The 23,325-nt window shown below is 44.1% G+C and overlaps 1 protein-coding gene across 1 annotated transcript; it reads left to right on the top strand.

The window, feature by feature from the left end:
- The first annotated feature begins 476 nt into the window (after positions 1 to 476).
- On the top strand, positions 477 to 22,607 carry LOC148517477 (uncharacterized). Its single transcript, XM_088478639.1, has 7 exons — positions 477 to 695; positions 7,297 to 7,360; positions 14,448 to 14,595; positions 19,622 to 19,733; positions 20,719 to 20,838; positions 22,280 to 22,358; positions 22,459 to 22,607. Exons 1-7 carry the CDS (start codon positions 477 to 479, stop codon positions 22,548 to 22,550), a joined length of 834 nt encoding a protein of 277 aa, XP_088334765.1. The 3' UTR covers positions 22,551 to 22,607.
- Positions 22,608 to 23,325: the final 718 nt, after the last annotated feature.

Below are 23,325 nucleotides of genomic sequence, written 5' to 3' on the forward strand. Positions count from 1 at the left end.
GAAAATAATTTAAATAAACAAAAACCATTGAATGAGAAGGTGTGTCCAAACTTTTGGCTTGTACTGTATATATACAGTATATATATATGTAGTCTGCATACCGCTGTTACACCCACTTGTCCTAAGAACTGGTTAAGCTTAATCACATGTGGATAAAGCACCTACAACTACATTACATACTAAACACCACATGCATCTTGGCTAAGCATATTATACCCTGGTTTAATTAGTGTCTGGAGGACTACTGCTATTAGGTTATGGGCCCAGTAACCATATGCTAGCAGATACCATCACCCCAGACTAAACATCTCTCTAATTACCAAGTTAACACAAGTGGAATCAGGTATCATGTGCATGAATTTGACTGCCAAAAAGTCCAGATACCCTTGGTGTTGAACACGCCGATACCAAGATCAGAAAGACTTGCAGACAACATGGAATAAGAGGATCTGAGTAAGTACAGTACAGGGAGCAGCATGAGTTTTGAAAAGAAGGCAGGTGCTGAAAACTACACTACATGGAAGTTTGCCATGGAGATGCAGTTGAAGCAGGAGAAGTTGTGCAAGGTCACTAGTAATACCGGTGACAATACAAATCTTGAAGATGTGGACAGAGCTATGGGGACAATTGGTCCTGCAGTGGAATCAAATGTTTATTCTATAGTCCACGGGAAAGCTTCAGCATATGATATGTGGGTAACTCTGCAAATGGCTTGCGAAGATAAAGGCTTAATGAGAATTAACCTGAGGTGCACATTGTGTACAACAAAGATTAGTGTTTGTAAGAATGAACTAGTGCATAGACAGAATGTTATTAATTTCTCAGCGCTTGATTTTAGTTGGTATCACAGTTGATGATGAAGAGGTTGCTGTGGCAATGCTGCAAAACCTTACGCAGGAGTACGACTTCTTAATAGTAATAGCATTAGAGTCGATTACTAGAAGCTAACAGACTGTATGTGCTAATTGATTGCAGTTTCAACAGCACATACCTACAGAAACAAATACTTAGAATTATATTCTGTTGTCTAAGAGTTTAAAGCTCAAAATGTTTAACTCAGATGTTTCAAGAGTCACAAGTTGGGACATAAGGCATCTCATTACTTAAGTGTGAAATCTCCTCCATTCTTAAAAAAAAATATCCTTGATCCTAACACTGTCTCTAACTACCAACCCATTTCTCTTCTCACTTTTGTCTCCAAACTCCTTGAGCGGATTGTCTACAACTGCCTTACTGCCTTTCTCTCCCCTTACTCCCTGCTTGACCCATTTTAGTCTGTTTTTTTTCCTCTCCACTCCACAAAAACTGCCCTCATGAAAGTCAGCAATGACCTCCTTGCTGCCAAATCCAAGGGTCACTATTCTCTGCTTATTATCCTGGATCTCTCTGCTGCTTTTGTCACTGTGGATCACGGTCTCCTTCTGCAAATCCTTCACTCGCTCAGCCTACATGATACTGCCATCTCCTGGCTGTCCTCCTATCTCTCTGACTGTTCTTTCTTCATCTCCATTCATGACTCTACTTCCCCACACTTCCACTACCAGTTGGTGTTCCCCAAGTTTCTGTTCTTGGACCTCTCCCTTTCTCCCTTTTCTCTGCTCTTTTGGCCTCCAATATTATTTCTTTTTTTTGCAAGTAAAATTTATTGAGATTTTAGTTTATAAACAAATACAGCATCATGACATAATAGTCATCAACCATGGCAATAAACAAAACAAAATAGCCAAAACAGTACAATATATATATGGCTTAAGAAAATCCAAAAACAAACATTGGCACAGTGACATCAACAACAACAAAGAATAAAAATATTAGTCAGGAAAACTGCCAAACATAAATAGTATAACCTTGCATAGTTTAAACAGTCTATGATGAAAAAAATAATCACCCAATATAAGAAAAGAAAAATAAAGTGATAGAGAAAGAGAGAAAGCAATATAGGAGGAGGGAAGAGAGAGAAGGGAAAAGGGTATCCACCGGAGACCCAATGACCAAAAAAAAAACTAGATAAAAGATTACTAAGGGAGAATGGTAATTGTAATTACAATTATATTTGTAAGGCTCCTATCAAGGATTTGTAGCTAGGAGACTCGCAAAATTCTGGCCAGGAAAACATACCTTCAGGTAGTACTAAAACTTATCAGCAGAAGACATTATAATATCATCCATTGAACGATACAGTTCAATCCTTTGGAACCAATCTATGATAGTTGAGGAGGTAGATTTCCATCACACGGGAACTACAGCCTTGGTAGCACTATTAAGATATTTCAAAAGGGAATTTTTATATACAGATAAGGGCATGGTAAGCAATGGTAAGCAAGAGCCAAAATTCGGGCCCATCTTATCCGGGCCCATAATTTCCTGAGTGACTGAAACCACCCCGTCCCAAACAACTGCTGGACAAGACCACCAAAGATGGAGGGGAGTGTCCAGATCTGTGCCACATTTCCAGCAGCACGCCAACACCCCCTGGTACATTCTAGACAAGACAGATGGACAATGGTACCAACGAGAAATTGCTTTAAAATGAGTCTCAATAGTTAGTACGTTGGTAGAGCTACTCCAAGATTTCTCAAAAATAGATGACCATTGGGTATCGCTAATTTCAGTACCAACCTCTACCTCACATTTTTTAGTAAATTTTGGCAATGTAGAAAAGTGATTTTCAATCAGTAGTGTATATAAAGTGGATACAACTTTGGTGGGAGAGGTTGAAGACTGTACTTATTGTTCAAAGGGCAAGAGACTACGAGTCCCTGAACAGAGAAGATCCTGTGATTGGAGAAAATGTTTAACCTGGAGGTATCGCCAGATCTCGTTGTTGGGTAACTGTCATTGTGCTTGAATATCTTGAAAAGACCGTACTCTGGAAGCAACCAAAAACTGACCAATCCTAGATATTACTGCCTGGGACCAACATTTGAAAGCCAATTTAGAAACCCCAGGGGAAATGCTGGGTTGTCAAATGATGGAGTTAGAGGGGACTGAACCAAGGAAATATAGTCTAAGCTCCTAAGTTGTTTCCAAGCTGCCAATGTAGGTCCTATGGTCAGATGTATAATGGTAGGTAAGCGGGACAACCAGGGTACAGCAGTCAGGGGTGATTGTAAAAAGTAGCCCTCAATAGTCACCCACTGTTTAACTGAACTTACAGTAGCCTGGACCAATCAAGAATTCTACTAAGCATAACTGCGGTATATTAAGTACAGAAGTGTGGGAGCTGAAGTCCAAGAAAGTGTCATCGTCTGAATAGAACGTCATGTTTAGACCAAGGAATTCTCCCTCCCCACACAAAGTTTTTCACTACCTGATAAAGATCTGTAAACCACCAGTGAGGAATCAGCACTGGCAAAGAGAGAGTACCTAAGGCAGAATACTAATTTTTATTACATTAATCCTCCCAATCCACAAGATACCTTTACATGTCCACGAAGTAAGCTCCTGCCTGATTTTCATAAGTATAGGAACAAAATTAAGTGAATGTACCCTAGAAAGGTCTCTAGGAAGGAGCAATCCTAAATATTTTAAATGCGCGGGATGCCATTTAAAGGAAAATGCTTGTTGAAGACCAGAAAGAACCGAGGTATTAACAGTAAGGTTCATTGCAATTGATTTTGGGAAACAGGAGTGTGATCAGACCATGTAAGTGAATCAATCCTTGCATCATGAATCATATGCAAGTACTTGTGTTCCAGAAATAAGTAAGCTATGCGGGAGTAGACATTGTGTGGATGGGAGTAAAAAGAGTAGTCACGGTCCGCGGGGTGATGTAGCCTCTGTGTCAACTAGATGATGGTCATGAAATAAATGTCGTACCTTACGTTGCTGTCTATCAGGGCGGTTAGAAAATGTAGAGAATACTGTATGTCCACTAAAGGGTGAAGTAACCAATTAAGTTCTCCCCACACCATTAATAACAAAGTTTTAAGAGCATGAACCTGTTCAAGCAACCGTTCCAAGAAGGCAGGTTGGTGTAAGTTTGGGGCGTAAATATTGACAAATGTGAAAGCCTGTTCATGAATCTTACAGTTAAGTAATAGGCCACTACCTTTACTGAGAATATGTATATCAACGTCAAAGAGAGGAAGATTACGAGCAAAAATAATAGCCACCCCCAAAATCTTACCCAAACTATTGTTACTGAAGTAGGAGTGGGGATAGTCACGATTGCAAAGCGGCAGAGACTTGCCTTCTTTAAAGTGAGTCTCCTGAATAAAGGCCACATCCGCCTTGTATGCTCGGAGCTCCCTGAGAAGTCTAGACCGCTTTTCTGGAATATTCAAGCCTTTGGAGTTTATGGAAACTAATTTAAAAGTCATTGAGGCAAATTAAGGGGAGTGATCACACAGAAATCTAAGACCAGAGAGAAGCATATACAGACAATAGTGTCCAAGATTTGGTCAGGTCTATTGAGTCCCGGTGGAGGGGTGAAAGGAAGAGGATCTAAGGGACAAGAAACAGAGAAGAACCAATGGAGGAATGGAGAAAAAAAGAAAAGAAAAGAACAACATACAGTTAAAACATTAGCAATTAAGAAGAAAAAAACAACAACTTGAATACCGCTCCTAATAAACATGGAAAGAAAATATCTTCCCACTATTAGGAAAAATATCAGCAGTATAGGGGCACTGGGCAGTCAGTGCCAGTGACAGAAACAAGCAACAAAGAATAAACAATTCTCGTCAAAATATCACAAAATATAAATATCTTTTGAGCTGAGACAAGAAACATGTGTCAATGCTAAGTAGAACAGAACCTAAATAACCTAATAACAATAGAATTAGTTATCAAGGAAAATATCAATACAAAATATTCAATATTCAATACTGTGACTCAATCAGAAATAGTCTGGAACCTTACGGAAAGTATCTAATAAGGTTAACAGATTACTTAGGTCAAACGAAGGGCCTATGAAGAGTAAATCTCTCAGTGCAATATCTGTACGAGTTAAACAAATATATAGCATAGAACCTTGAACGGCTTCATAGTACGTATTGCCTGTGCTTGTGTTGGCGTCTGGAACTTCTAACCAGTTGAAATGCCCCATCCCGAGGAGAGTCTCTTGGAGGCTGGGGAACAAGTATAGGTTACATCCCAATCTGGTAACACAGGTGTGGACTAGTCCAGCACAGAGCAGAAGGTATCAAGATCAGATGGGTCCCGGAACATAGTAGATTTGCCATTATGAGATTGAAGTCCAAAGGGGAAAAGCCATTTATATTTCCTGCTATTGGAATGTAAAGCTTCGGTCAGAGGTCGTAATAATCGCTGTTGCTGAAGGGTGTGCCAAGAAAGATCTTGAAAAATCAGGACACGGTGGCCATTATTCCAAATCTTCCTTCTAGTTGTAATAGTGTAACCTGCAGATGACATCTCTTGGTTTATCGGTGGAGTCTCCATGAGGCTTTAAAGCTGTGTGTGCCCTGTCAAAAGTAATAAGTGCAATAGGATCGCTGTACCAGTATTTAATTGAAGAGCTTAGTCAACACGTCTATCAGGCCCTGTGTCGGAATATCCTCAGGGATACCTCGAACCCGAAGGTTGTTTCGGCACCCTCTGTTATCCAAGTCATCTACTTTATGTTGCAGAAAGACCAAACCTTTAGCTTGTGCATGAACAGTATCCTGTAAACTTTGGAAATCTCAACCATGGCTTCCCTACCCTCTTCCAGAGTCACCAATCTGGATGTCAAGTGGGAGATATCTGCTTGGAGACCTGCCACTTCTTTACAGAGGTTAGGGGTCTCCATTAGTACCGTGCTGGTAGAGACTCCCATTTGAGAAGGACTTGGTGAAGGAGGAGCACCTGGTGAGGGAGGTTGAGATGAGGCTTCTGTAGTGGCTGAAGAAGACATAGAAGTCCATAAAAAATGATGTAGATCAGAGTGAAGAGAAGAGCTCTGCGGTTTGGGAGTGTCCATCTTAGAGGAGCCTCTCTTGTCCTTGCCCATAGAAAATAAGGATTATATCAAAGCCACCAGCATAAATAGATAACTAAGTACATATTGGACCTCATTCAGACCCGGTCGCAAGTGCTGAGCGCTCGCAACCGGGTCAATGTTTAGGCCCCGCACACGCGCAGTGGCCGCACTGCGTGTGCGTAAGCCCCGGAGCGAGAGAGAAATTCTCTCGCTCCGACGCTCACTACAAAAGGGGCGGCTGTCGATGTTGATCAACAGCTCGACCCATTTTGTAGGCGTGGCGGGGGGGTGGTTTCACAAACTGAGGCGTTTTTTAAGGAACGCCTGCCGTTTTGTGGGCGGCCGCACTTACATCAGCAGTGATGTTAGTGGGGAGCTTCCTGCTTGATCAGAGCAGGAAGCTCCCTGGGGTTTGTGGTTGCCGAGGGTCTCGTCGCAAGCCCCGATGGTCGCGATGGTCTTGACCATCGTGACCATCAACCTGGTCAGTCACTAAAGCTGTGGGTGGTAACCCACAGCTTAGCTAGCGACCAGGAGGCTGCACTTGAAAAGTCAAGCGCCCGCCCTCATTCAGAGCGAGCGCTTGCTTCTTGCGACCGCCTCTGAATGAGGGCCATAGTGAGGTTTAGGCTGTAGGTGTAGTCAGAATTGCAAGCACCGTCACTGGACACATTCCCCAGAAAAGATGGCCTAAGCAGTCATATTCCTGCCCAACATCAGAGCATAGGAGCAAACAGCATTGTAGGGCGAGGCAGGGTTGTTCAAGAGACCATGGTGGGAATATTCAATAGGTAGAGATATAAATATAAATACCTAGGGGCGAGCATACATAGGAAAGGAGCAGAAACTACCGCCTATATAAGCCAACCAAGGGAACAGCAAGCAATAGAGGAAAACAGAAAAATGTATAAGTAATTGACAGACAGAAATAGTAATAAATGCTGTTTATACAGCATTGGCCACAGGAGGGAGCTCTAGCCTCAAAAGTAAGTTTACATGGTCCATAAACCCAGGCTCCTATCATATAGTGAAAGACAAAATATATATTACCAGGAATATACGGGGCCCAGCATTAAATATAACTGAAGAAAACTTAACCTGCCCCCTGGAAATAATATGTATTTGGGCACTATGTGCAGGAAACTCAAAGTGAGATCTGCCTACCAGGGATGAGGGGGGGGGGGGGGGCATGGACAGAAAACAGGAGTACTCACTGGAGTCAGCACTGACTGATCCCAGAAATTCACCACTACAGTGGTGGCATATATATGATCAGGCCTCTTTATCCAAGGTAAGCACAGCAGTGGAGAGTGGGAGAAAGAGAAAGTCCGGTGGGGATCACTCACAATTCAGCCTCTCTGTCTCTCAATCAGCACCACCAGGTGCCACTCATGGGAGAAGAAGAATCCTCAGAAGCCCACCAGTCTGGATCGGAAGGTAAGCTGTGCAGTGCCTGAGCCTCCTCCACAGATGGGAGCACTAGCGGGCCCCAGATAGGCAGTAGAGGGAGGGGAACAAACAGCCACAGGCTCCACTTGTGGTGAGCGATGGTCCCAGATCCCGGTGAAAATCTAGCCCACGGCTTCCAGCAGGTCAGTAGGTGGCAACCCTTGGGATGTAGGAGACACACCCGGCTCCGTGGTCCTTACTGCCTGGAGTGAACTGGCCCAGAGAGAGTGGGGGAATCAAGAAGGAGTTCCCAGGTGGCGGGAAGATGGGGCAATTTATGAAATAGAACAGGAGCTCCAGCTCACATGTCTGCCTCAGTCGGTTGCTAGACCACGTCCCCCCAATATTATTTCTATGCTGAGGATACTCATATCTACTGTACCTCTCCTTCCCTGAGCTCTCCCCATCTCTCCTCACGTACCTCCAGCTGTCTCTCTGCTCTCTCTTCCTGGACACCCCAGTGCTTTCTTAAACTCAACATATCTAAAATTGAGCTTATTATCTTCCCTCTCACATAACCTTCCTTCCCACAATTTCATTATCTATTTATGGCACAACCATCTCCTCTAGCTTACAAGTGCACTGTTTTGGAGTTATCCGTGATTCCTCCCTCTCCTTCAAACCACATATCCAGTACCTTTTGCAGTACTGCCATCTCCTTCTCAGAAATATCTCCACGATCAAACTCTTTCTCACCCCAAAGGTAACTAAGACCCTCATCCTCACTCGAGATTGGACTACTGTAACCTTCTACTTTCTGGCCTCCCTGACGCCCATCGTTCTCCACTTAAATCTGTCCTCAATGCTGCTGCTCAACTTATCTTTCTCTCCAAATGCACTATATCTGCATTCCCTCTCCTACAAGCCCTACACTAGCACTAACTCCTCTTCCCCTGCAGAACTGAATTCAAACTTCTCACACTCACTTACAAAGCTCTCACCAAATCCTCTCCCATTTACATCTCTGACCTTAACTTTTTTCACACTCCTGACCGCCCACTTTGCTCCACAAATACATGTTGCCTCTCCAGCCAACTGATTACTTCCTCCCACTCCTGTCTTCAAGATTTTGCCTGTGCTGCTCCCCACCTTTGGAATTCTCTCCCTCTTTCTATCAAACTCTCCACCTCTCTACTGATCTTCAAAGGGGCTCTCAAGACCCACTTCTTCATCAAAGCATTCCAGTTCTCACCCTAACCCACTGCTCCATGCTCCTTCACTGTCTCTTCCCTCTGTGTCACCCCTGTCTGTCTTCCCCTTCCCTTTAGAATGTAAGCTCTCATAAGCAGGGCCCTCTTCCCTCACATGTTTCTCCTTCCCTTACTCATACTATCATTTACTCCTATCTCCCCACAACGACACTTAACACTTGGTTGCTGACACCTTGCTGCTTTAAGTGTTGTGATTGCTAATGCTGCAATGTTTATAATCCATGTCCTTGTCCTGCATTGTTTTGTACTGTTAATAACTGTTTTCCTGTGTGCTCATATGTTTATGTACATTGTAAGGCACCGCAGAACCCTTGTGGAACTATATAAATAAAGTATAATAATAATATTAAAGCAGGAATCAGGCAGCCTTGAATGAAGCTGACAGCCATCATAGGGACTGCTGGTGCATGGACTCTGTAGCCTCAAGCATTTCAGCTGCAATGACAATTGGTATAAGTCATTAAAGTTGTGCAAGTCAACCATAATCCGAGTTACAGGAGGCAAAGTGTATGCTACTCAAGTTGGGACAATTGCATTATGCTGAAGAGCGAGAGGCAAGGAAGTTGTCACTGGTGTGGAAAATGTACTATTTGTGCCTGACTCAAGAACCAACCTAATTGCCATAAGTGTTTTTGATAAAAGAGGATCAGAGTCTTGGTTCCAAAGGGTCGGTGCATTGTGTATAATCAAAGATGGACTGTTACTGCTGCAGTAACACGGTACCAACACCAACACATTCTTGACACCAAAAGAAGTTGTGTAATCATGACTCGTAAGTCCAACAGGTCAGCAAAGCAGTGTCATAGGGAGTCAAGACAAAGAGATTACCCAGGGGGCATTGTGTTTAATGAAACTACTCTAGCTGAACACAATCAGGATATCGTAACACCACATAAGGTTGTAGTCAGTGGTGTAACTAGGGTATTTGGAGCCCAGGGCAAATTTGAAAAGGGAGCCCCCCCCTGATGTGCGCGGGGGGGCTCCCTTTTCAAATTTGCCCTGGGCTCCAATGGGCGTGGTCACTTAAAAATGGGGTGTGTCTACATGACACACCCCTTTATTTTCACGCTGAACATTCCTATCCATATGCACCTTAACCCCAGTAGTACCCCTTATACAGTACCCCCAGTATGCAGTTGTGGTCCCTCTTATGCAGGCCCATAGTAGTGCCCCTTATACAGTATCCCCAGTAGTGGTCCCTCTTATACAGCCCCCAATTAGTTCCCCTTACTCAGTACCCCCAGTAGTGGCCCCCCAAATGCAGTGCACCATGTAGTGTTCCCCCTTATGCAGTGCCCCCAGTAGCAGTCCCCACAATGCAGTGCGCCCACTAGCGGTATCCCCTTATGCAGTGCCCTTTATATAGTGCCCCCAGTAGTAGTCCCCCCCATGCAGTGCCCTTTATATAGTGCCCCCAGCAGTAGTCCCCCCCATGCAGTTTTCCCAGTAGTGGTCCCCCTTATGCAGGCACCCAGTAGTGATCCCACCTATCCAGTGCCCCCTGTAGTGGCCCTTCCTATTATTGCCCCCAGTAGTGGTCCCCCCAGTGCAATGCCTCTAGTAGTAGGCCCCTTTTATAATGCCCCCAGTGGTAGTCCCCCCCCCCAAGTAGTAGTCCCCAGTAGAGGTTCCCCCTCCCGATTAAGTGCCCCCAGTAGTAGCCCCCCCAGTAGAGGTCCTCCCAATAATGGTTCCCCCAGTAGTAGCCACCCCTGCCCCTTTGTGCCCCCACCCCCAGTAGAGGTCCCCCCAGTAGTAGCCACCCCCCTCCCCCGTTTTGCCCCCAGTAGTGCAGACAGGTTTAAAAAATATATATATAAAAATATACTTACCTGAATCCACGCTGCTGCTCCGGACCGCGACACCGCTCCCGCCCCCGCCTGCCAGTCCTCCCGGGCTGGCGCGCTCAGAATTATGGGAGAGACGTCATGATGTCATGACGTCTGTCCCATTACCCATTGCAGGAGCCGGACGGAAGCCCGGCTCTTGCAGTGGGTGCTTCAGCAGTCAATGAGAGTCTATCTGACTCTTATTGGCTGCTGTTTAACACATGCATTGCCGCCAGCACTGCCGGCGATGCGTGTGTTATGCACAGCCTGAGCCCGCCTCCTAGCGCTATTGAGCAAGTTGTGCAGCACAGGACCGGCGCTGGAAGCCTAGCGCCGGTCCTGTGTAAATGTGTAGCGCACTCACTGCGGTCGGCGCTACACTGGTGGCTAACTAGGGCGGGCCGGACCGTGGCACGCACCCCGCTCGCCCTGCCCTAGTTACGCCACTGGTTGTAGTGCCAGACAAACCTGAAGCTGGAAGCGTACCAGAAGGTGAAACAACAAGTGAAACTGACCAGTTAAGGAACAGATGTTTCACAAGGAGGATTAAAGGGAAATCTCCCAAAAGTTATAATGAAGAATATGCAAACTTCATCTACTGCAATCCCCAAACACTCCATGGGGTAATGTCAAGTGAAGACTAGCATGAATGGAGGTCACTATAGATAAAGAGCTTGTAGGCTTGGATGGAAACAATACATTGTTGTAGACAGACCGAGAGACATTAAGACAGTAAAACACAATTTATTTATTTTTATTGCAAGAAACGTAATACTTGTATGGTAGAAAGCTCGTCTTGTTGCCAGTTTGGGAACCACTTCTATAACATATATGTTCTTGTATTTGGTGTATATTTTAGTTGCTTTCTTGCCTTTTACATAAAACCAAATGTATTTTTTATTACTCTTGCATCTACTGTCTTATTTGACTTGCAAATTATAGGTCTACTTTCTAATTGTGCATTTCTCAATGCTGTTCATTTGAATAACTAAATTGATTGATCAGTCTGTAATTGCACATAGATCCTTATGGGCATATTTACTACTTTTTTTTCTTCTCCCCAGGAGAAGCCCGGGGAGGAGAAGCAGGTGGGTAACAATGGGGGCGGGGTGTAATCAAGCCCCACCCCTTTGCTGTCAATTGTTGCGATTGATGCAAATTTAACTGGAGGGCGGGGCCAAATTATGTGATTCTTGAAGAATTGCTTTATTAAGCCCCGCCCCCTACACGGGGACCCGCGATTGCCACGGAAATTTTTCACATTCTGCTCACTCTCCCGGGGGGGGGTTACCCGAAAAAATCGTGAGTCTCCTACGATTTCTGGGAGAGCAGGCATGTGTGCCCTAAATACATAAAAGTGCCATAAATTGCATAATTTTATGAGTAAAATAGAAATGTCATTGTATCACTTTATGGCAGGTATATTTGCATAATACCCAATTCGTAGAGTCCCTGGAGAGTAGGTCACCCTCCCACATCTTGCTTCTCTTTATTGTGAAGAAGGTGGAGCTGGGCCATGATAATGCAGCTTGTGCCATCACTTAGCTCACTCTCACAGCCTTGTAGTGAATTCAGCAATGAAAGAGGATTACTGTCAGGTTACACAAATAAAAAGCGGGACTACATGGAAAGTAACATTAGATAGTTGTTATCACATGGCATTTGCCCAGTAGTTGCTCTAGTAAATTTACAGTACAGTACGTTTCATACAGGTGAGCAGTGTTCTGATGCATTTTTATTTGACACAGTGACATCTAGTGGTAAGAAGGCATAACAAGCAAATGTGCACCACATGTAAGCTGAAATAACAATAAGTTTATAAACACTGAAAATGAAATTAGTTAGGTGACATCAACCATACAAATGAACTGTTTCCATCCAGTTTGAATTACAAATTGCTCGTTCTTACAAACACTTAACAAGTGATACAACTATCTTGCATTGGGCATCTGCTATTTTACAACATGATTTAATAAATGTAAATAAAGCTTGATGCTTTACCACCTTTCTCTGTTCAGTAGTCTATGCTGTATATAATGTACTTATTTAATTGTGGTCTCCTCTAAATCAATGACCCACAACTACCATTCTCCCATCTGCAAAACATTTTGTTGTACTGAACTTATGCCTACGGAATATAATACCTGTTCGAAATATAACATCTCCTGATTTCAGCATTTTCAAAGTTCAGACAACCCCTTGGGCCGCCCCCAACGTCCTGTGCTAATTGCTGCTGCTGGCAAGACTAGATTGTTCCCCCCTCTGTCAGGACCAGCAGTGTGATAAGGAGCAGCGTAAGAGCTCTCCTATACCAGGGAGCTAGACTTCGACCACTGTGAGCAGGGGCAGAACTATGGGAGACAATGGAGGCGCCTGCCGCCGGGCTCCAGCTCTGAAGGGGCACCTTGTCCACAACATATTCACCCCACTTAGGGCTGTTACTACGTATGTGCCCAGAGTGTACCGTCACGGCTGCCCATTACATGGCACCCCTTCCCGGCACCTGAGAAGCCACCAAACACTAGTGGAGAGCTCCATGTCAGACCATCAGCTGCCACCTTCGTCTAACTATTGCCTGTCTGCATGTGGATTGCTACATTACAGTGTCAGCAGCTGTGACCGGGGGGGGGGGGGAGGTGCAGCAAATTTTAACTTGCCTCCAGGCGTCTGAGATGAACTTACGCCACTGACTGTGAGATAAGGATCATCCAATTGACATGGAAAGGAAGTAAGCTACAAGAAAACCTGAGGCCTCCATGTGTTGGGTGGGCAGGATGCAGGGATTTTTTGTGATTGCAGGACGCAAGTCATGTTACGTGGTGGGTGTGCCGGACACAGGTCTTGTAACTTGCAGTGGGGCCCAGAGGGGTCAAACGGTTCCATAGCTTGACATCTACTGCAAACTGACAGGAGCCAATTCATTGGTAATTTATTTATTTTCATTTTAGCTCTCTCCAAGGCTTAGTACATCTACCCATCTGTTCTGGACCAGGGGTGTTGAGAGGGGCATGCAGGGGTGCCAAGAAGGGGGGGAGCGGGTACAGATTACCCGGGCCCGGGCTTCCTGAGGGGCCCAGGTCCGGCGCCACTCCCCCCCCCCCTCACAGCAGCCCAGCACACAGCGTGTGCTGAGCTGCAGTTGGAGACTGCTCATGGCTGCTGAGCAGCAGCCATGAGCAGTCTCCTATGCCTGTGCGGGGGAGTGATCACACTGATCGCGCCCCCCTTGGCTTTGCGCCGGGCTGAGGGGGCTCAGAGCGCCCCCCTCCCCAGCTTCGCGGCGCTGCAAATCTTTTTTTTTTTTTTTTCTCGGCAAGGGGGCGTGGCTACGCCTCCCGCGATTAGGTCACGCCACCTATTACCGGGGCCTGCTACGGCTCTTGGCGGGCCTGGGGGCATGTACTAATTACCAGTGCCCGGGCTTGATGGAGGGACCCGATGAGGGCACGGATCAGCTGCTGAGGGGGGCATTGTTCCCCTTTGCAGTGCTGCTGAATGGGGCAAATGTCCCTCTTTGCAGTGAGCGGCACACTTGCTTTTTTGGAGGTGGCGTGACCACACCCCTCATATTTGGGCACCCCTCCACCCCCAGTATTTGGGCCTATGTCGGCTCTTGATGGCCCTGTTTTGGACATGTTGAGCTTTAGGTAGAATTGGGACATCCATGCATATTGGGTGTGCAGGGTCTGGCCTATGAAGATTTCCTCTTCAGTGGTGTTGTTGTCTTTGATGTCGGTGACTTGGGTTGGTTTAGTGGGAAGTGGGCAGGCTGGCAGAGACACTATTGACTGAAAATGGCAGAGCAGTGAAGTAGATCCGCTATCCGCTAAAGAAATAACTGCGAACTTTGATGGGCGGACATGAAGACAAGGATTGTATTGACAGAATGCTTGCATGGTTGGCGGAGAGCTAACTAACCACACTATGCTGGAGTAAATGACAGGAAGCACATGACAGCGCCTGTCTAATCAATCCAATTCAACTGCAACTATCCTTGTGACATCTGTGGTGACTCTGAGATCATTTCATTTCTAGCTCCGACTGTAACTGGGATTATTGGGAATGTTAAACTGGAAATGAAGATGCCTTTAAAAATTGAAATATCAATATCACTCTTCTTACTTTTGTCATTTCCATCTTCCGTTATTGCGGGTCCGTTCCATGCCCAGTGCAGGCTTGAATGGTAAGTACGGCTTTTATTTACAGCTATATATGTGCTAGGAAGTCTAGTTTACGAATTATGCTGCAAAGTCCCAGTTCTACATCATCTCACAATGCACTATAGTAAGTAGACTATAGTACACTCAGACAATGCGATGTCTTGGATGTTTTCTGTGTAAGGGAGTGAGCACACAAACTCGCTTTTCTATACTTACTAATGACATGGTGGTTCCTTAACTGCAGCAAAAGAGGAGAGTGCTTTATATTTTAGCTTCAGATTTGAACTAGGGACAATGGCCCTCATTCAGAGCCGCTCGTTAGCGGCAGTACGCTCGTTCCGAGCGATGTTTGCACATCTGCGCATGCGTACGGTTTTTAGTACGCATGCGCGAACCAGTCAGTGCGGTCAAAATTCGTTTGTACGCTATATAGCGAGTGCCTGCTATTTTGAGTGACAGAATGAGGCGTATGTGGGTGGTAACAGGGGAAGGTGCTTGAAAATGGGGAGTGGAGATCCGAACGCAGGCGTGCTTAAAGGTCAAAACGGGCGTATTATGGGTGTGCATAATTAATTCAGCAGCGTCATTGACCACGTCACTGGGTTATTTTATAGCCAGAACTGCTCGCAAATTTGTGGTAGCAAACACCAACCACAAGAATAGCGAGCAGTTCATACGCTGGTCGATGTACTCGATTAATCTAATAAATAGCGGACATGACGTAGGATGCGAGCGGCCAGGGGGCGTTTTTAACAAATAAACGAGCGTATGTTTTGCTCGCTCGTTCAGACTTAGAGGCGTGAACAAACTACAATTTGCGAACGGATCATTTGAATAGCCACCCCTTGTTTTTGAACGAACGACCGCAAATAGCGAACGGCTCTGAATCAGGCCCAATGTATTACATACAGCGTCTTGCAAATGTATTCAAACGTTTACAAAACCCCTAAAAAACAGATTTTGCTGCATTACAAATGGCACAGATTGTTCCAGACAGTGGACCTGATTCAGCAGCATGTGATCATGTGATCGCAGCTGCGATTTTGCACAAAACACAGCTGCGAAAATATGGTAATGCCTGCCAAAGCTTAGCCGGCATAAAGACGCCCGCTGCTGCCTTCTCATATCCGTCCAACGTCGCTCTTCTGCATAAACATCGGTACCATCGACGCCCATCAGGCAGTCATGCAGCAATTACAACAAGTCAGAGCAGCCGCAAACACTGCAAGTCTCGACGCACGCAGAGAGCTCTCATGCCACGTATGCAGTGGCTAATTTATGCCATCCCATAAAACGGTGTTCAAATGGACAGGCACGCCTGCGTTTTTCCCGACCACCCCCAAACGGTGACAGCCGGTCACTCACTTTGCGATGGATTCCTCTGTGTAACAGTAATCGCAATGCGATCGCTGCGCTCGTGCAGTGCGGCTTATATGCATGCGCAAACAATCACTCGATCTGTGGGCCTGATTCAGAGCCGGACGCTATTTGCGCTCGCTCGTTCAGAAAAAGGGGCCGGCTATTTAAATTGAGCGCTTGCTCTTTGCGGTCTGTTGACGCCTCTATGTCTGAGCGAGCGAACGAAACATGCGCTCGCTATTTTGTAAAGACGCCCCCTGGACGCTCGCATCCTACGTCATCTCCACTATTTATTTGATTAATCGATTAATCGAGTACATCGAAAGGCATCTGAACTGCTCGCAGTGCTTGTGGTAGGATTTTCCTACCGCAATCATGCGAACAGTTCAGGCTAAGAAACAACCAAGTGACGTGGTCGATGACGCTGCTTTGTTAATTATGCACACCCTTAAAATGCCCGTTTTGACCTTTTGGCACGCCTGCGTTCGGATCACCACTCCCCGTTTTCAAGCATCTTCCCCTGTTATCACCCACAAACGCCTCATCCTGTCACTCAAATTAGCAGGCACTTGCTGTTTTGCGAGCGCTCGATTTCCGACCGCAATGACTGGTTGGCGCATGCGCATTACGACCGATACGCATGCGCAGATGTGCGAACATCGCTCGGAGCGAACGAGCGGCTCTGAATCAGGCCCTGTGTCCGTAATCGCTATTGTGTACACTGCTGAATCAGGCCCATTGGTTTTATTGTGGGCCAGTGGGCTCTTGAAGCAAATTTTCAAACTCATAATTCATTATTCCTGCAGGATAGTAATCATACTTGCAAAACCAGCTTTAAGGGGTCTATTTACTAAGCAGTTAGGAGACAGAGTGAAAAGTGATAAGAAAGTGATGAGGTGCCAGCCAATCAGCTCCCAACTGTCATCTCACAGGCTGTGTTTGAAAAATGACAGTTGGGAGCTGATTGGCTGGTACCTTATCACTTCCTTATCACTTTTCACTCCATCTCCTAACACTGCTTAGTAAATAGACCCCTAAGTCTGTTAGCGTAAGTTTCTTCAAGGTTTACCCATGTTTGCCCATTCTTCCTTGCCGATTGCAGATTTGCTGCAGGCTCTTCAGGTTGGCTGGATGACGTTTGTGTGGACTGCAATTTTCAAATAGTATTACAGATTCTCAGTTGGCTTTGAGATTAGGGCCCGTATTCAATTAGCCGCGAAAAGTCCCGGACTTTTCACCTGTTGTACTTTCCGCCGCCTTCGCCTGTTTGGGACGCGAATTTGCAGCTTGTGCGTCCCCGCGTTTCGCACTATTCAACTGCAGAACAGGCTAAAACGGAAATTGGCGAATGCATAACAGACGGAAAGCACTGAATAGATTGGAGGAATCAGTCTGTACCCCAAAATAAGACGCTCTGCCACTGGAATTCATTACAGATGTGCACTATTAGCCCTAATAAACGTACTTTGTGTCCTTAAGTTGTGTTAAAAGCTTTCTAGATGCTTTTATGTAAAAGTCGTGAAGAATGATAGAAAACAGTATTTTTTGGTGAAAATAAATAGTCCAGTCAAATTTGGGGTACTTGAAAATGGGTGCTAGCATATTTTTGTATCTCTATAGTGCACTTTTAAAAAAAAGTGAAAAAATCCACCTGCTGCACATGCACCTGCCATCCTAAAAATACCTGGACCATCCATACAGTCCCCCAAGAGACCTGTTTCGCTGCTTTTTATCCTTGTCCCGCCACTTTTTTTATTTTTGCCCCAAAAATGACATGTCTTTTTTGGGGTGTTCTGAGGTATTTTTTTTTTTGCCTGATTTGTCCTTTGGGGGGGGGGGGGGGGGGGGGTGTCCAAAGGGTTCTGAATCAATTCCCAACATTTGCACCCCAAAACAGAGATTTTGCTCTTTTTTTCGCCTGCCATTCATTGGAGAAACTTTTCCGCCTGTTACACTGCATTGAGTTTCCGTGTACGCAAAATCGACCTGGAATTGAATTTGGAGATAAAAGTCAAACACCCGAAAAGTGGTGATAGGCGAAACTTTTTCGCAAATTACGGCTTTTTGCGTCTAATTGAATCCGGCCCTAGGTGGTAGATGTAGCAAAGCTTGGATCAGCGCCTAACTGTCATTTTACAATGACAGTTAGGAGCTGATTGGTTAGTACAGGGGTTCCCAACCACGGTCCTCAAGGCACACTAAAGGTGCATACACACTAGACGATATGCTCCCTGAGCGATATCGTGTAGTGTATCCCCGGCAGGCTGTGCTCAATGTCGTTTATGACATTGAGCACAGCCGCTGAACGATATCATTAACGATATCGTTCAGCGCCGGGCTCTCTCCCCCATTCCCTGACATGCAGCAACCTGACGAGATCGTCAGGTTGGCCTGCATGTCAGCCCGATGAACGATGATGACGAACGACCCGCGGGAACGCGCGTCGTCGTCATCGTTCATCTTTTTTGTGTTAAAAATGGACGATAAAGTGGACGACTGAACGATAACGATATCGTTATCGTTCAGTCGCCCACTTTAATCGCCCAGTGTGTACGCACCATAACAGTCCAAGTTTTAGGGATAGCCGTACTTGACCACATGTGTCTTAATTAGTACCTCAGCTATTTTGATTTAACCATCTGTGCACAATCATGGATATCACTAAAACCAGAACTGTTAGTGTGCCTTGAGGACCGTGGTTGGGAATCACTGGGTTAGTACTTAATCTCTCTCCCCTTTATGGAGTATATTTAATGCCTACTTAGATACCATGTGATCCAGAATGTATGTGAATTGAAACGTCTGTAACGTGAAGGCATGGTTCATTATTTTAATTGAAATTGCGAAACAAGAAACCTAATTTTACTCACTGCATACGGCTTGGTGTGACAATGTTGTGTTAACGTGTGGTGTTTGGCGCAATGCTCTCATGGGGGCATGCGGTCTGGTGTAATACCTCATATGGGCATGTGGCTGGTGTAATGCATCAGTAAGGGCATGTGGGCAGCTATAATGACTTTGAGGGTGCATACAGGCTGAGGGTGCATACAGGCTGAGGGTGCATACAGGCTGGTGGAAAACTTTTTTATGTGGGTGCTTGCAGGTTGGTATAATACTTTTGAAGGTACATGAGAATGCTTTAATGTTTTCTATGTGGGGCATACAGGCTAGTGTAATAGTTTTTGGGGAAATGAATGCAGTCCGGCGTACTGCTGTTGTGAGGACACAAGGCCTGGTATAACGCATTTGCAGGACCATGTGGCTGGTATAATACATTTTTTTCTGTGCACTCCGGCTGACATAATGCCTTTTTGAGGTGATTGTAGGCTGGTCAGTGCCATAGCAGGGCACTTCTGCACTCAGGGATGACGCCCACCCCTTCCCCCACCACATGGGAACTCAGACAATGCAGTGCCCACAGCAGATTATGCTGATGCTGTAACCCCAAAAGAGAGGGATTGCAAGTGTCGCTTTTCATAAATGGGGGGAAAGTATGATAACCCATCCACCAAAAAAATCCAGAGAAAGGGATTATCATTGCTTCATAAGTAGACCCCTTAATGAGATCATGTCATTATATTGTGCACAATTACAGTATAAAGATACATTTTCTCAGGTCCTATCTACTTTGCACAGCGTAAACATGACTGCATCAGGGTAAATCATTATATTTTTATTTACATTGTACAGGTATTTTGGAATCTCTTGTATCAATGTGTACACGTCTTTAGTGACACAAATTAAATTGTGGACCTCAGTGGAGAACTGTAAAAAAGAAGGTGGAGAGAGATGTCTATATGAGGTAAGATGGCCGCTTCCTACAAACACCTCACTACAACCCTCCTAATGGGTGACATACATCACGTGCATCGCTACTAAAATGACTGACCAGCAGAACTCATACTGATATCATTATTACTCATTGCTACAGCTAATTAACAGTTTTTCCATACATTAAGTATGGGCCTGATTTGGATTTGTACCCAAACCTGGTCTCTGCATGTGCAGGATGAGCCCTGTGTGATCGTTCACAGTCCATACTATGCCTCTGCCTGCCGTTGGTCGCAGTGCTGGGATCGCGAATACAGCAGGGGGCGCCAGACACCTCATGCTGCATTTGCATATTAGTGAGGATAGAATTGCAGAGCTGCTTGTGTGCTGAATTAGGCTTAGCCCCTATGTTCAAAGGTAACTGAGATTATTATTATTATTATTATAATTTATTTATATGGCGCCACAAGTGTTCCGCAACGCCTTACAAAGTACAAAAACAAATTGTATACAAGTGACTTACAGAACAATACAATACAGGACATGGATAATATATATTGCTACATTAGCGACCATATCACCCAGATAAGCAACAGAGCATAAGCAACCAAGTGTTAGGTGCCCTAGTGGTGAGTAAGAAGTAAATTACACTATAGTAAGGAGAAGCACAAGAGGGTAGATGGCCCTGCTCGTGAGAGCTTATAAATATCATTATATATCATTATCAATCAGTAGGACATATGTTTTGCATTTGCTGCATACTAAAACACATTGGGGCATATGTATCAAAGCTTGATGTGAGATAAAATTGTGAGATATATATCACCAACCAATCAGCTTCTAACTTACATTTTGCAGGCTGTGTTTAAGAAATGATAGATTGGTGCTGATTGGTTGGTGATATATATTTCACAATTTTATCTCACATCAAGCTTTGATACATATGCTCCATTAACTGATATGAGTCATTTTTGGTTGTTAGAAAATTTGGGATATTGGAGATTTTTTTTTTCTAGCTCCAGTCGGCTAACAAGCATTACATTGTGGCAAAACACAGAAACCTAATGCACGACTATGTGGATGATCTGACATTTAAGCTGATGCCATATGAGGCAATGCAATCTTGCCACGTGTCTGTAAGTATCAGCATTCATACATACAAAAATGACAAAGACATAGAAGTTCTACTGACTGTATGAATGTTATATAAGAGTCTGTCACATATATCTATTGTGACCCCATTGAGGACCAAATGCCCAAATACTAGTCTATATTGTAATATATAGGGCCTATTGTAACGTGAGGCACTTTGATTGACAGGTGTCAGTCAGTAAATACAACTCTGAGACACAGGTTTATAAAAAGTGAAATATAATTTATTGGTGCAGATAAGTGATAATAGCAAAAACATTCAATTGAATATGAATATTAATACTCAGCTTCAGGTTTCATTGTTTAATATGTCTGGTAGGAAGGAATCTATAGTCAAGATCGACACCAAAACTGGGTATGCACTATGCGATCTGTATTACGATATATACTGTAGCTCAGACGCGGATCGGAACGATATATCGTGCGCACCGTATAGTGTGTATGCCCAATCGCGGGTTCAAGGCAATTGTTCATCAAATCGTCCTATCAGCTGTGTTGCACAGCCAATGGGACAATGTAATGAACGATGCCATGCCGCTAAATGCAGCATGGAACAACACATCGCGCCATCGTACACCGGATCGTGTAGTGTGTATGGCCGGAGCAATACATATATCGTTCCATCGCGTTGTGCCATCGCTGGCTACACACATCGTATAGTGTGCACCCAGCTTAATGTTCTATAGTCAGCTAGGTTAGTGCTAAGCACAATACTTCCTGCAAGCTCCATGTTCTAGCAGAATTCCAAAGAACAAAAAGAATACCCAATCCAATAATATGCATTCAACCCTTGGTCAGCCCTCAGGACCGGCCAAAACTGGCTTCAGCACCATGTGCTCAGTTTTGGTACCAGGTACATATACATACAGGAAAGTAAATGTAATAATAACAGCTGCAATCTCTCCCAGCTGTCAAGTGATGTGACTTATAGCATATAAACCGAACTCGGATGTATCCTTTGTTCTAACTTGTATGTGTTCAGCAATGAGCAATGTGATTACCGCTACTTACAGATGTGTCCTCGTACATCCTTCTATCCTTAGGTGCTCAGTCATATGCAGCAATTCCTGCACTTTCATACTTTTCCCTATAGTTACCATCTTAGTTGCATTGTAGATGCATACAAAGTCGCTTATAGGGTACTAGGCACCAGGATTGGTGTTTGTCACAAAGGATTTGGTATAAAGTCACTCATTAAGCACAACAATGTGTAGCGTGAATCTGGTAATGCTGCAGATTTCTTCTAGCAGCAAAACAAACTACAAAACAAACTGGAACCTCTTTCAAATACCTTTGTACTCAGGTTGACCCTCCACAGAACATGGTGTAAAACACATTTACCTGTTTACACAAGAGATATAAATTTTTATTAACACTATGTATTTTTTGTTTTTATTGACAAAAAAATAACAAATCATTTTACAGGCATTCTCAGTATCTGAACCGTGGTATATCGTGTTGGATAATGGGATCAACTATTGCAATCTCCATAATCTTGTTGAGGGTAAGATAAAAAATTGTAATGTGGTACAGCTTGATTATATTTACTTATATTTCTATTATAAATGTATCTCACCTATTCCCATGTTTTGTTTTATTGTCAGGTTGCGGTTTGGACTCTGTTCCAGGATTCACAGAATCAACCAATGATTTCAATTGCACCCAGTATTCCTCAGCCAATTGTACTATATACTGATGCTAACAGAACATTAAAATGTATTACAATCAGTAATATCAGACCAACAGGAAAACAGAAATGCTCAAATATTGTGGGTATCAATTAGCCCATCCTTGAGTTAGATAGTAATAGTAGTATATATTTTAATATATATATATATATATATATATATACACACATATATATACTGTTTAGTAATGATAGTAATTCCATTATAGACACGATAAGACATTTTCGTGTGAATAATTTTCCATAGCATTTAACGCAATCTTTTTTTCACCACCTCCTGTGCAGGCAAAAAGTTGGGGAAAAGCCCCTATTTTAAGATAAAAATGTTGGGACTTGGTTCAGAACCACTGGGACACCCTCCTTAATGACTAATTAGGCAAAATATATATTTTTTTAAATTAGCTTAAGTAGGCTAATAATGGCCAAATTAAGCAAATTAATCATTTTTGGGGTGAAAATGTGTAAAGTGCAGAAAAATGGGTAAACTGATGTGGGACACGTATGGGGGTGCTATATGAATGGGACAGGTGTTTTTAAGATTGCAGTTGGGTATTAGAAGTGTATTTTTAAGTTTTTTTTATTGAAGTGGCTTAAAATTACTCAAATATATACTTACAGTCATTTTTAAGCACCCCTAATTTAAGTAGAGCATTATTATACAGTAAAACAGTCGCTTTTTATCATTTTATCACTGTTGGAGAAAAATGCTTATAACAGCAATTTGACACAATTTAAGAACCGCAAATACTTTTACTATGGCCACTAATAGACTTCTATACTGTTA

Source organism: Taudactylus pleione, unplaced genomic scaffold (assembly GCF_031769625.1).
Source record: "Taudactylus pleione unplaced genomic scaffold, aTauple2 ptg000216l, whole genome shotgun sequence".
Taxonomy (NCBI): domain Eukaryota; kingdom Metazoa; phylum Chordata; class Amphibia; order Anura; family Myobatrachidae; genus Taudactylus; species Taudactylus pleione.

Coding starts and splice junctions, on each gene's coding strand:
- LOC148517477 (XM_088478639.1), top strand. CDS start 477: ATGAGTTTTGAAAAGAAGGCAGGTGCTGAAAACTACACTACATGGAAG. Junction 696..7,296: donor CTTCAGCATATGATATGTGG/GTAACTCTGCAA, acceptor TCTCTCAATCAG/CACCACCAGGTGCCACTCAT. Junction 7,361..14,447: donor CCACCAGTCTGGATCGGAAG/GTAAGCTGTGCA, acceptor TTTCATTTCTAG/CTCCGACTGTAACTGGGATT.